Here is a 13310-nt window from a genome sequence, read left to right on the forward strand (position 1 = left end):
CCGAATGCACACTCATACATTCATTCTTTTTAATAATGAAGGAATCTGGTTAAAGGTCAGTCAGCTTTTCTTGTATCTGTTGACTGTTATCTCACAAATTTTCTTCCTCTTTGATGTCTGGGGTCCCTATCAACATTTTTAATGACAAAGTATTCAGCTTGATCAACCTCAGGCCGATGTGTTTACTGGCCATGGTTTACCACAGACCTTAGAATCAGAATCTGCTTTATTGAGCAAGTATGTGTACACATACATGTAGTTGGACTCCGGTTATTTCTTTCCTCTCAGTGTCAGTAGCAGACTAAACAACAGACAAAAGTGACAATCTCAGCATATATAGCCTGTTACTATATATACAGTATATACATGAGCAGCAGGTATGATGTTTAGATACAGACACTATGTGAATTTCAATCAGAGTGACGGTCTGTGGGAAGAACCTGTGCAGATGTTTTGATTTGCAGTGGTTGGTACCAGAGAGAAGGCACTGAAACAGGTTTTGTCCAGGGTGTGAGGAAGTTTCTGTCATCATCTCTGCTGTGTCTTTTTGAGAAGTAGATCTATATTGGATACAATAATCAAGCACTTCATTTAGAATAATAACCATACCATCCTGATTGTGAAATTTGAACGTTAGAAGGCTAATTAATAGAAATGGAGAAAAAAAATCATGGATTTTGGGTGGGAGGACATGGAGGGGGTTGGTGTGACAAAGGAGGATGCTGTGGATAAGAGTGAGATGAAGGCAGATGAGCTGCTGTGGTGACCCCTAAAGGGATTAACTGAAAGAAGAAATAATCACAAAGTTTTTCCAGTCACTGAGGCTTTTTCTTGACTGCAGTGTTTTGTAGCCCAAATCACAGCATCATATTATTACAAAAAAAAAAGCAAAAAAAAAAGCTTAAATGCTGAGAACATGATTGGTTTAGAAATATTATTCCAAGTCAAATACCTCCCCTATGACAACCCCCGCCCTTTTTTAAGTAGCCTTTTTTTAAGTGCCAGTATTTCCGACTGCATTTTAAGGCATCAATTTAAAAAAAAAACAACCCCAAAACAATCCGTAACGCCCTCTTCGAACCAACCTTTGCCCAACCGGAGTAGGAGAGTCAGCTGATTTGATCACATGACTCTCGTTATGCAGCCTGTATGCAGCTAGCATAACAGGCCGAGAGAAAGTCGTAGGTAGGAGTAACTTGCACCCAGTTTGAACAAAAAACGGCTCAAAGAAATGAGTAAGTAACTTTTCTGAATTTATTTCTCAATAATTAATGTGAGTGGAACGATACGGCCCTGCCAACTGTTACGGAAGTTATCCGACATTTTTAAGCTACATCCAATCACATTGATTTCTAACAAAAGCTAATGCTAACTAGTGGGATAACTGTCAAAGAAGAAAACCGTTTTGTAAAGCGAAGTTATCGTTTTCACTTTGGACGGGAAGCATTTCACTCTCTACAGCGAATAAGATGTACAGCTTAATTAATTACAGTTTGTAGCTTTTCATACATTTGGTATAAATTCTGCTTTTGGGTTGAGTCAGTAAAGAACATATAAATTCACTTTAGGTAATAATGTGATAAGTAGACTACTATTGAAAATAAACGTGTAAGCGCCCCATAAATGTTTAAGACTTATTTCGAGACCCACAACAAACTTTCTTTTTATCTCTTGCTTGTGTTTTACCATTCATGATCTGCTATGTAAAAGGGTCGGTACAGTTATAACTTCTTCTTTCATACCGTTTAAAATGTATGTAAAATGTATAAATTCCGGGCTTAAGGCAGGTCTTCCAAGGTCTGTTTTTTCTGGTGTGCTTTTTCTGCATTCGAGTGCGTTATCAGTGTGTTTGGGATCATTGTGATGCTGAAAAATGAAGCTGCTGCTTATCAGATGGTATGGTGGCTCAAAATCTAATGATACTTTTCTGCATTAATAATGGATTTGCATTAACTGAATTAACCACTGGCTTTCTAGCAGCTGCAGCGTGTTTTACAGATGGCTGTAGCTACTCACTTTTGTAACTCCCCCCAGGCCTTTTCTGTAGTATTACACATTTTAAAACAGAAATATCACATTTGGATTCATCACTCCACCAGACCTGATGCCACTCACTTTCAGTCCAGTCCATGTGTAATTTGGCATACCTCAGCCTTTTCTCTCTGTTTCACTTCCTTAAGGCTTCTTGACCGCCACTTTTGTGAAGTGGCTTTATAACCAAACAAACACTGAAACATTCTTGTAAAAATATTCAGGTACAAAGACTGGACTGAAAAGGCAGCCAAAGAAAAAAACACTAGAAAACCTTCAAAAATGTGGTGAACTATTCCTCAAGACCACGTTAAAAATGACAAGAAATTCTGCCTCCTTGGGAGCAAAATATGAAGAAATACAGAAGTGTTGTCCCAATGCTTTTGCAGCTGTTTTAAAAGAGAACAGTCGATGTGGGTTTTTGGACTAATGTAACAAATAGTCTGTTACTATTAATATTCATGAAAAACCTAAATAAATATCATTGTGTGTTTCAGGTAAAGAAAGCTCAAGGGTGCTCCTTGGCTACCTGGTAGTGAGGTTGGGTCTTCAGGTGTGACTGCTGAGCAGAAAGCGTCACTGGGAAAGTGACCATGCATCCCTTTGGCTGTGAAGCCGAGACATCGCTTCAGGATCTGTTTGAGTACTTCAAGAGGTGCCTGCAGCATGGAGAGTGGGAGCTGGCAAGGGCCTGTGTACCACAGCTGGTTAACTCTGAGGGAGGACTTTCCGAAAATTTACGGGACATGATCAAGGCTATTGTCAGCCATCCTTACAGCTTAAAGTGAGTCAGAAGTAAACTATAATAAGAAATAAAGGCTATGAAGACATTTTGTATTTGAGCTTCTTTAAATGATTGAGTGCCAATAATGTTTTTTGTAGATGGGAGTCAGTAGGGAGTCCACATAGACTGGCTTGGTTTTGGCTGCAGGTCTTGGAGAAATGGACAGAAGAACAGGTAACTGTCACAGATATAATAAAAGTGAAAAAAATTTAAATTTCTGTTGTGTTATTATTTCATTATTGACATATTTTTAAAACTAATATTGAACATTAAAAAATAAATTTTTTGCTCTTGCAAAAAAAGAGATAATATTTTGTTGTGTAAATAATGTGAAAAGGCATTTAAAACATCACAGCTGAACAGTATGAGAGCAGAAAAAACACCTATATAAAACTTTTTCTTTAACTTTAGGTTTCTCCTAATGTCAGAAGAGAGCTGGAGTTTTTGTTACTTCTGGAGGAACTGGGGTCAGAGGGCATACCCGAGACTGTTCTCAAGGTTAATTTGCTTTTTATTGCCAACTAGAGTCGAGCTTACATTTGACAATAAAAACTTTTTGCGATTCTGTAATTATATGACCACAATCTTTCTGTAGGAATTGCAACATGCTTTCTTGGATAAACAGTCTGAGCAAAAGGTGGTGGAGAGTTCAAGAACAACTGCTGCTACTGTTGAGTCTTGTTTGTTAACTCTGTTGGGGAAAAAAAAGCAAAGACTCGCTCAATCTTTAGCACATTTCTTACAGGTAAAGTCCAAATATATTGTTACCATGTATGACTAAAAGTACCTGAAAAATGTATCAGTGCAATTATCATATCTTAAAAAAATATATTTTGGTTTTCCTAATTTCATCCATTGACCAGGCATGCACAGAGGACCATACTCTGCAGAATGCATTCATCCAGCACTTGATAAGGAAACTGAGAAGGCCAGAGAATGTGGAGGAGTGGGTGGAGGAGATATACGCTGTGTTGGCTGTGATGCCATGGAGCTCCCGTAGAAGCGATGGGCAGTCGGAGGCACTTTGTGAAGCACTGTGGGCAGCCAGAGTGGGCCCCCTGAAAGAGGAGAGGATCCTCAGCTCCTTGCTTCGCCCTCAATGTGACGCACTTGTCTCGACATACTGCTCTACTGCTCTCAGGCTGCAGAGAGATCATCTGCTGAGGAGCTCACCTCACACACAAGGTAGTCCATTTAAGGAAATTTACATTATTCTGCCAACCATTCCATGTCCTCCAGCTTTCCCCAAACTTACAAACAGTACATTTGCACAATAACTGAAACTAGCCCACTGAAAGAACAATGGGCTGTGAGGTCAGTTTCTTAATCATTAATATGCAAATTGTCATGACCATTGATCAACAACCACTGATCAATGGCCATGAGTACCCTTCACAGAGAGTTGGGGAATGCTGCAATCACAGCATTGTAAGATGTAAGGTGAAATATGTACCCTTAGGCTTGCTCCTCGATTCAGAGGTGGCCTTTCCCTTTTCTTGTAAATGGCCTCCTTGACTCACCGCTCTAACCAGCGTTCCTCCCTGTCCAGGATGTGAGCATCCTCATCATTGAAAAAGAAACCACTGGCCTCTAAGTGTAAATAGACTGTGGAGTCCTGGCCTGATGAGTTAGCTCTTCCGTGTTGTGCCATCTGCTTTGCCAGAGGTTGTTTGGTTTCCCCACTGTATAAATCATGGCAATCCTTCTGGCACTTAACAGCGGGCACTGTATTACTCTGTGTCGGGGGACCCGATCCTTGGGGTGGACCATTTTTTAGCGCAGTGTGTTTTGGGGGTTTAAAAGCCATGGAGACAGTGTTTAGAAAAAATGCGTCTCAACTGTTTCGATACTCCTGATACATAGAGGATCACTAAGGGTTGATATTGAATTGAGCATGCATTAAGACGTATTCTAGCTTGATCCTTAGGATCAGTATGATGGCCAATGCAATCCAAAAAAAACTACTGGTTTTAGCTAGAATATGTGATTACTTTAAGCAGTTTCCTTGTTGGTTAGTTTGACAAATTGCTTTGAAGTACAAGCACATGTTCCTGTAAGTCAGTTCCCCCATGAGCTGTTTTTGTGGTACTTTGACTTTTTTTTTTTTATAGTTTTGATACTGATGATATATTTATAGTTTAAAAACCAGACATCCTCTGCTTTATTGTGCTCAAAGAGAAATGCTAGCATCACCTCTTTCCTCTTTCAGTTACACTTCTGCATCTGTGGGTGTAAAGCTGTGGCAGATTTAACTGGCTCTGAAGAAGATTTCCTCTTTTCTTTTTCTTTTGTTTTTGTTGGTTTCTGTTTTGACTATTGTGATTTAGATTTTATTATTACTTAAAATAGGGTTGTTGTTTTGTTTTTAATTGTTTTTGTCTTGTGCATTAGCTGTATTTTAACCCACTAAATCTAATCAAAAACATTTTACTAAAGTCTGTAAAAGTCAGGGTTGTGTGGATTTCTTTTATTTTTATTTTTTATGGTTTGCTTAAAAAAATTCATTTTCATTCTGTTATGAATTCAACTGCTATTTTTATATTCCCCTGTTAGTTGAGCTGCCTGAAGCAGAGCAACTTACCATCAGTTTATGTTGCCACAAAGATCGTCCATCCATTTGGAAGACCATCTACTTTGAGTGCCTTAGTAGTGGAAAGCACTTCCTGGAGCAAGTCTTGGTACGTAAATAACTGGAAACTAATAATACTAGTTTAGTAACCAGATATAAATTCCTCCAAGATGTAATAAAAAGTGCACAGAGTGTTGCTTCGGTGGTATTATTTTTATAATGCATACTGTATCTTGATGGTCTAGTAATAAATGTAATAAAGCTGGGTTCTTCCTGTAGGTTACTGCACTTGACCTGATTAAACACGAGGAATTCAGTCAGCTGAAAAACTTGCTGCAGCTGGAGTTCCAGCCCTTGTCCCGTCTGCTGCTACTGCTGGGATGGACGCAGTGTCGCAGTCTGAGCTCGGCTCAAAAGCTGCTCAGCATCCTTCACAAAGAACAGGTCACAGCCAGAATCATTTAGCTCTCCACACATCTACATGCACCTCAACCTCTAAAGACATTTTCCATCTTTTTAATATTTGGCGGTAGTGCTTTACTGATACTCTGTTTTCACCTTTTCAGGCAGCAGCCAATGATTCAGTTCTACAAGAGTTTTCTAATCTTTTGTCTACTCAGCTTGGAATACTTGAATGGTGTAAAAATAACAATCCGTAAGCACTGGCTTTCTCTAGATTGAAGTCTTGCTGTCATTTCATTTTTAACTAGTTACTCTTTAGCTTTTAATATATTTGTGTTTTGTGTCTCTAGAGGGATTTCCATGGAGGCATTGTTGGCAAAGCTTCACACTCTGGACAACCACTCAGCCCTCTATATCCTGCATTCTCTGACTCCTTTGGCTCAGTTTGAAGAACGCAGGATATTAGATCTATTACAGCAACTGCCAAATTTACCAGAAGCAGGTTTGCGTTATGCATTTTGTTTGTTCAAATGAGTAAAAAATAATGAATTTGATGCTGCATAGTATTTACATTTAAAGGTGTCTGTGGTTCTTTTATTTGTGTGTATGTGTGTTTCTTGCAGAGGGTGCTGGAGCAGTTGGCACTCTCAGCCCTGTTGTACAAAGAAACATAGTTTTGTTCCAGGGGTTCTGTGCCATGAAGTATGCCATCTATGCACTCTGTGTAAATGCACATAAATACTCAAACTGCACCAAGTGTGATCCCATGCAACAGTACCAGCCCTCTGATGCAGAAAAGGACCAAAATAAAACCTCAGAAGGTAACAAGGCCGTCTTTCTTTTATAAAGTGAAGCTTTACTTTGATAATGGATGATAGAAAAGTCTTCTCTCTTGTTTTCTCATTACAGTCTTTTGGCAAAAACGTACACATTTTTTCTGCATCAGTCACATTACAGTTTACAAACCAAGTTTTAATGGCAAATTTCTTCTAGAAGTACAGAAATATAGACAGGAAGCACAGGGAAAGACCAGGAAATTGCATTAAAGGTCAAGCTGGGACCCAGAACAAGGATTTCCACTCCTACGTATTAAAGCCATCAAGGTTGTTTACCGTTTACTAATGTTTTCACTTTGTTTGGTTGTGTTGTTTTTCAGATTGCCATTTGGTGTTTCAACACTACCTGTCTGAGTGTCAGCTCTATCTGGAGGCAGTGCCGGCGATGTTCCGCTTGGAGCTCCTGGAAAATATCTTTTCTCTCCTCTTTCTGTCCACCAGTGACTTTGTTCAGCAGAGTCAAAAAGATGCAAACTCAAATCAGAATGTAGGGAATGACACTTGCTTTTCAAATACAGGAAACAAAAATACAGATTCAGAAAACAAAGGACAGATGGATAACACTGAGGAGAGAAAAAAGGGGAATCAAAAGCTATGTTCAAGTCCAACAGCAGACTCTAGTCACCTGGACCTCAGACACTTTATCCAGGGCTGCAAGGGGTTTCTGGTTGATGTGACTGGCATGGAGGGGTTTTTAAAGCTGTTGAAGGAAGGACTGGAGGGAATGTGTGTGGTGGGTCAGCAGGATGGACAGGAGGAAGGAAGAGCATTGCCTCGAGAAGCAGAGGCAGCAGCAACTTTGGGCTGCTCGGTGACTGCTGAGTCATTTGGGTCACGCTTGCAGAGGTTGACCAAACGCACTGCAGAGGCTCAGTGGAGGCTGCAGATTATTACCAGCAACCAGAGCACTGGAAATGGTGAGCTAGCAATTTATTTTCTTTATTCTTCTGTATGTTTAAATAACATGTTTGACTGGGAACTGACATATGTACTCTACCCAGTACATATGACTATGTTAATACTTAGGTAATTATTCATCATAAATTCTTGGAGCTTTGATGTTACATTGTTTTAACCGCAGGTTCAGAAAGTCCTCTTACAACTTCAACAGTAGGCTGCACTGTCACTCCTCTGGGACCCCGCAAGAGCTCGAGCCTGAGGAGGCGAAGGAAACCAGGAAGGCATACCATAGAGAGACACTCCTCCACAGAAAAACACAATGGAGAGGTCAGCACAAGCACATCAGGTAAGGAAAAATATCTGGCTCTTCTTTACATATGTAAATAATCCTTAAAGTCTTAAAGCTGTAGGAGAAATTTATTTTTGTTTGTCTGCCTTTGTCTTCAAAGTCATTTTTCTGTTGTTGTTGATTTATTATCATTTATTAATACTTTGTGAGATGGTGGAGGAGGAATGACAACAGGCTCTGTGGAATTGGAGTTTTGTCCATGTGGAGGTCCCCACAGTTGGCTGGTTCCTGCCATGTTGTCCCCTCCAGAGTCTCTGCTGATGTCCTGCATCCGACGAGGAAACTTCATGGAAGCTCATCAGGTCTCTAATAAAATTTGAATGCAACTGTCTGCTTATTTGTTTGAACAAAGCTAAAAAAAATCATTTTCCTCTTTATTGTTAGAGCAGTTATCTCACTTCAAATTATTGACATTATACTATTATTAAATCCAACCTCAATCATACTAATTATATGATTACAAGCATCATTTATAACACATTAGAAGTTCACTTTTGTGTTGGTCATTAGCCATGTTTACACTTTACCAGAACTACAGTTAATAACTTTTTTGATTAACCAGATTTTTGATCACTGGCGACGTTTGTAAGTATTGTCAGAGTTTTTTCCATCCAGTTAACAACATTTGCTTCTTGACAGGTGTCTGTGGTTTTTGATCTGGAAGCGTCTGCCTGTTGTGGCGAGCTGGTGTTCATGGAGCGCTACAAAGAAGTCCTGGTGGAGTTGGCACAGGTGGAGCAAAAGATGGAGAGTCAATCCATGTCTTCATCCTCATCCTCATCAGAGGGCTTGGGGACAGCAGCTGGGTCAGGGACAGGGAGGAGTCGGCTGGGCAGTAGTGGCCGATCGACACTGCAGGCCATTGGAAGTGCTGCTGCTGCAGGTTTGACTTTTTGTTCTAAAGTTTTCTCCCCATTTTGCTTTTCAGTTCGAGTGTGCATTTTAACTTGGTATACCTGTTTGCAGTAGTCTGGCCTCTTTTTATATTGGTTTTAGAAGAGATTAGTATAGCAAAGCACAACAAAGACTTACAGGCATCTGTGCACCATGACAACTGACACATGCATATGTTTTTCTTCAGGAGTGGCTTTCTACTCCATCTCAGACATAGCAGACCGTCTCCTCAGCACCCATGCTCACAAACTGCCCTCACTGGAGGAAGGCTACTGGCTAAGTCAGTGCTCATCAGATGCCTCTGGCCTTCTTTACACATTGCTGGAGGAGCTCAGTCCAGCAGCCATGGCTGCTTTTGACCTGGCGTGTTGCCACTGTCAGCTCTGGAAGACGTCTCGACAGCTGCTGGACACAGCTGAACGCAGACTCAACAGCAGCCTGGAGGGTCGAGGTATGAAGCCCAAATTTCTATCTGGAAGAATTAATTTTGACATGGTGATGGGAACGAGAGCAAATGGTGTCTTGTGTTTATCCCTGTCTGCTTCCCCAGGAGTAATAGTTGACCTTAAAGTGCCTCATTCTGAGGGGATCTGTGGATTTCCCATGGTATTACAACAGATCAACAAAATCCTAAATCATTCAACCACCAGTAAAAGTTCTATAAAAACAGGTGAATACACAGTTTTAAACACTTGAGTTAACTGAATGAATTGAGTTTGCAGAATAGTGTCTTTGTTACTGATTCACTCTTCTTCGTAGAAGCTGTTGGGGAAGACCAGGTGTTTGCCAGCCCATTTGGTTGCTGCATCCAGGAAGTACTGCTCTGTTGCTATCCAACACTGAGTGAAGAATTTATTTCTGCTCGGCTTAGTCTGGTGCAGCGTTTGGAAAACACTTTGCACAATCTGAGTGCTGCTACAGATGGCACAGGTTGGCACAGTTAACATATGCTACATTTGATCAAACAGTTTAATTTAAATATTTAACTTAAAACCCCCTCTATTTTTAAAAAGCTAAACAAGTATTCTCCTGTTTTTTGTTTTCTCATTTTAACTTATAATAGAGGGCAGTGTGGGGAGCGCTCTACTGGCACTTCTGGTGGAGCAGGCCAGTCTGAAGCAGTCAGAACTAGATGTTCATCCGGTGCGCTCCAGCATGAAGCAGCTACTTCGTTCTCTTGACAGCCTCTGTCCCTTCGAGCCAGATAGAGACCTTAGCAGACCAGATTATGTGCGCAGTTTCTTTGACTACATCAACACACTAGCATCTGTGTTAGTGCGTAGCCTCAGTTCAGAAGGTAAAATGAAGACTTTTACATTTCAGTCATAACTACTTGATACCTACTTCCACCACCTGTTATCTCTGATTCTTAGAGTGATGTTTACAGCTTTTAAGTCCTGTCTAAATTGTGAAAGTAGAGTGTTTCTCTTCAACTCCCTGGTCTTGCTCTGATTTGCATCTCTTGCTGTTTCTAATAGACCAGAACACTGAAGTGAAGCTTGGGAACCCACTGCTAGTGTTGCTTCAAGCCCCATTTCAACTTCTCTCTCACCTGCTGTTTGACCGACAAGTATCTCCTGACAAGTATGTATAGTGGTTATTCCCCGTGTGTGTGTGTGTGTGTGTGTGTGTGTATATATTTTTTTTGTTTTGTTTTTAGGAGCAACATGCTGACCTTTTATACCCTGCTATGTTTCCAGAGTACTGTCCTTGCTGGAACAGGAAGGGCTGCGACTGAGCATCCAAAAAGTGATTGTTCAGCGATGCTGTGAGGCTCTTCCTCTGTGGATCTCCTGTCCAGATGATGGAAAAGAGTCAGATGAGGGCAAGACAGAAGATGGTGTGTTTGGTGTTGCTGCATTGTCTAACCTACTCCAATGCCATGCTCAGGATCACATGACAATCCTGGGACTTGCCGAGTCTCAGTCTGATGTGAGCTCTGAGTCTGACGCCTCAGTGGAGGATCATTCTTCTACACCCACACACCTCTCCACATCTCCACCCTCGTCTTCATCATCCTCTTCTTCTTCCTCCTTGAATTCTTTTCTCCTCACACCATCGGCTCTGTCTTTCCTTAAGTCTCGCTCCCCTTTACTGGCCACACTGACATGTTTAAGCGCCTGTAAAGGAGAAACTGCTAGGACACAATCTTCTGGATGGTCTGGATATTTCCGCAGCGGACGTAAAGAAGTTGTCTTAGATGGTGAGCAGATTGCTCGTGAAGCTGATAACCTCCTGAGGGAGTTCCCTATTCTCCAGGCTTACCTTCACACCATGGCTGAACCAGTGCTGGGCATGTCATTAAGCGAGAATAAGGAAAGCTCCGTTGGATTTGGGGCAGTTGTCTGCGGGAAACCACTCATCAGTCTCCTGCTGTCTGGGCCGCAAGAACTTGCTGCTCAGGGTGTTGCTGCTGACGCCTTCCAGAAGGCTCTTGCCTCCAGAGACCTGAGCCGAGCCCTCAGTCTGCTGGAGCTCTATGGGCAGAGTTGCAGCCAGGAGGGGGCGCTAAGAGACCGCTTGCTTGCATGTGCTGCTTTAGAAGGTAAGGAACAAATTTTCTCATTTTATTTATATTTGTAGAGAAAGTTTGTGACTATTGCTCACACAAAACTAAACATTTTAAGTTACCAGTGATGCCTCTTGGAAAGTTAGATTTTTATGCATCAACAGAATACGAAGAGAATAAAACATTTTATTAAATACTTGAGGTCAAATTTAGTAATCGCAACCATGTAGCATAAAAATCTTAAAATTAAAAATATACTAATTTAATGTACCATTTGTTTCAACTTTAACTAAAATGCTTGTTGTTTTTGCTCAGATGGAGATGAAGGTATAGGTCATCTGTTCAGAGTACAGGATCCTAATCTGCGAGCCCGAGTTGCTCTCCAGGCTCTGGAGCGGTGGCCACTGTTTGCCTGCCTGGAGCTGCTCGAGTTTTGCCTTAATGACCCGAGCACAGAGACCTCATTGAAAACAGATCTAGAGCTCAAGAAGAAAGAACTGGACCTTTACCACCAGGTAGTGCAGAATTTAGTTACTTTTTTTTTGTTATTGGGGGAAAAAAAATCTATATTCTAACAAAGTAGTTGCAGAAATACAGTTTAGACATGTGCTTGTAGACTTTCTTATAGAAGGCTTCTGCAACTTTAAAAATCAGTATTTGGTAGTTTAGTGACTCCGATTCTTAATGGAGTTCAGCATGGTGTACATGTATTATATAATATATCACTCAGACACTTTATTTGACTTTCCATTCTATCCTGCCAACTGTTTGTGGTCCTCTTCCTTGTCACAGATGTTGAATCTACAGCCTTCGTTGCCCTGGGGCACTTGGCAGGAGCTGAGAAATGAATCCAAGACAAACTCTGAGTCGGTGTTATCTATGATACTCGAGGCAAAGGTAGGTGCAGCTTAGTTATAACAATTTATTGTCAGGACAATAGAAAGGAAATTACTATCACCAAAACTTAACACAGACCTTATTCTCCATAGTATGCAGTTGTTTATGTATATTCTTATCATTATAATTGGTTTGTATGGTTTTGCAGGAATTTCATCTTTGTGCACAGTGGACAGAGCTGTATCCTGTATCAGATCAGCTGAGACTGCAGCTGCAAACTGAGCATTTGCTTCATCTACTGGAAAAGGAACAGACAAATGAGGCTTTTCAGGTCCAGATTGTTCAACTTCTTGGAAATTTAGATTGAAGTCCATTTTGAGATGTATAAACATTTTTTAGAGTGTGGTCATGTATCATTAAATCTATCCTTGAACTGGTATAACTCAGCTCTGTTCAAACACACACAGTTTTCTTTCCAGAAAACTCTTTATGTAATACTAACTTAAAATCAGCATCATATGCTTGTCTCTTCTTTTTCATGGGGAAAAAAACTAATTAGCTTTGCTTTTTTTTTTTTTCTACGTAACATAAAGTAGAGAAAGCATATGATTTTTTTAAGGTCTTCTAAGATCTTAGAAGATTTTTTTTTTTTTTTTAACATTTCAGAACGTTTTCAGAACTCATTTACCCTCTCAAACCTTTTTCCTCTATTACTATGTGTTCTTCTCTCCTAGTTAATATCCTTTGTCCCTCCCTTGGTTTGCTTAGTTACTCGACGGGCTCTCAGATTTTGCAGCTGGTCTAGATGTTTGTGAGCGTGCCCTCGATCGTCGCCCTGGACTGGATGCATGCCACTTCCTGGCAGACTACCTCACCCTGCATTTCCAGAGGCAGGTGTCTCCTGCACGTCGCCGATACATCCACGCACTTCATCTTGGCTCTAAGGTTTGTGATTGGGAAGTTTGCACTAGTATGTTAACATAAAGATGATAAATAAATGATAAACAGCATTAGTAATTAGTAGACTTGAGGTGCATAATGACCATTAAACAATCATGACTTGGGTAAAATCTTCTAAAAAAAGATCTTTTGGATGTGTTGTTTAATTTCAAAAATATCTTGTAAGTAATATTGTATCCACATAGTGTGATTCAATTCATAATCAGAAAACTATAATAATAATACGGATTGTAATACTG

At 40.5% G+C, this 13310-nt stretch overlaps 1 protein-coding gene across 1 annotated transcript in view; it reads left to right on the plus strand.

The window, feature by feature from the left end:
• Positions 1 to 1095: 1095 nt before the first annotated feature.
• Positions 1096 to 13310, plus strand: part of zfyve26 (zinc finger, FYVE domain containing 26) — a 21478-nt gene continuing 9263 nt past the window's right edge. Inside the window, exons 1-25 of the mRNA XM_005746531.1 lie at positions 1096 to 1235; positions 2529 to 2815; positions 2914 to 2989; positions 3227 to 3313; positions 3411 to 3560; positions 3679 to 4000; positions 5369 to 5493; positions 5664 to 5828; positions 5951 to 6039; positions 6137 to 6288; positions 6410 to 6607; positions 6943 to 7539; positions 7704 to 7868; positions 8022 to 8173; positions 8511 to 8754; positions 8953 to 9216; positions 9316 to 9435; positions 9525 to 9695; positions 9829 to 10062; positions 10244 to 10349; positions 10466 to 11310; positions 11590 to 11789; positions 12067 to 12171; positions 12320 to 12442; positions 12880 to 13056. Of these exons, the coding sequence (XP_005746588.1) occupies positions 2625 to 2815; positions 2914 to 2989; positions 3227 to 3313; positions 3411 to 3560; positions 3679 to 4000; positions 5369 to 5493; positions 5664 to 5828; positions 5951 to 6039; positions 6137 to 6288; positions 6410 to 6607; positions 6943 to 7539; positions 7704 to 7868; positions 8022 to 8173; positions 8511 to 8754; positions 8953 to 9216; positions 9316 to 9435; positions 9525 to 9695; positions 9829 to 10062; positions 10244 to 10349; positions 10466 to 11310; positions 11590 to 11789; positions 12067 to 12171; positions 12320 to 12442; positions 12880 to 13056 (5058 nt within the window). The 5' untranslated portion in view covers positions 1096 to 1235; positions 2529 to 2624. The remainder of the gene's footprint in view (positions 1236 to 2528; positions 2816 to 2913; positions 2990 to 3226; positions 3314 to 3410; positions 3561 to 3678; positions 4001 to 5368; positions 5494 to 5663; positions 5829 to 5950; positions 6040 to 6136; positions 6289 to 6409; positions 6608 to 6942; positions 7540 to 7703; positions 7869 to 8021; positions 8174 to 8510; positions 8755 to 8952; positions 9217 to 9315; positions 9436 to 9524; positions 9696 to 9828; positions 10063 to 10243; positions 10350 to 10465; positions 11311 to 11589; positions 11790 to 12066; positions 12172 to 12319; positions 12443 to 12879; positions 13057 to 13310) is intronic.

This window comes from Pundamilia nyererei, unplaced genomic scaffold (genome assembly GCF_000239375.1).
Source record: "Pundamilia nyererei isolate P.nyererei 1_Seehausen unplaced genomic scaffold, PunNye1.0 scaffold00179, whole genome shotgun sequence".
Taxonomy (NCBI): Eukaryota; Metazoa; Chordata; class Actinopteri; order Cichliformes; family Cichlidae; genus Pundamilia; species Pundamilia nyererei.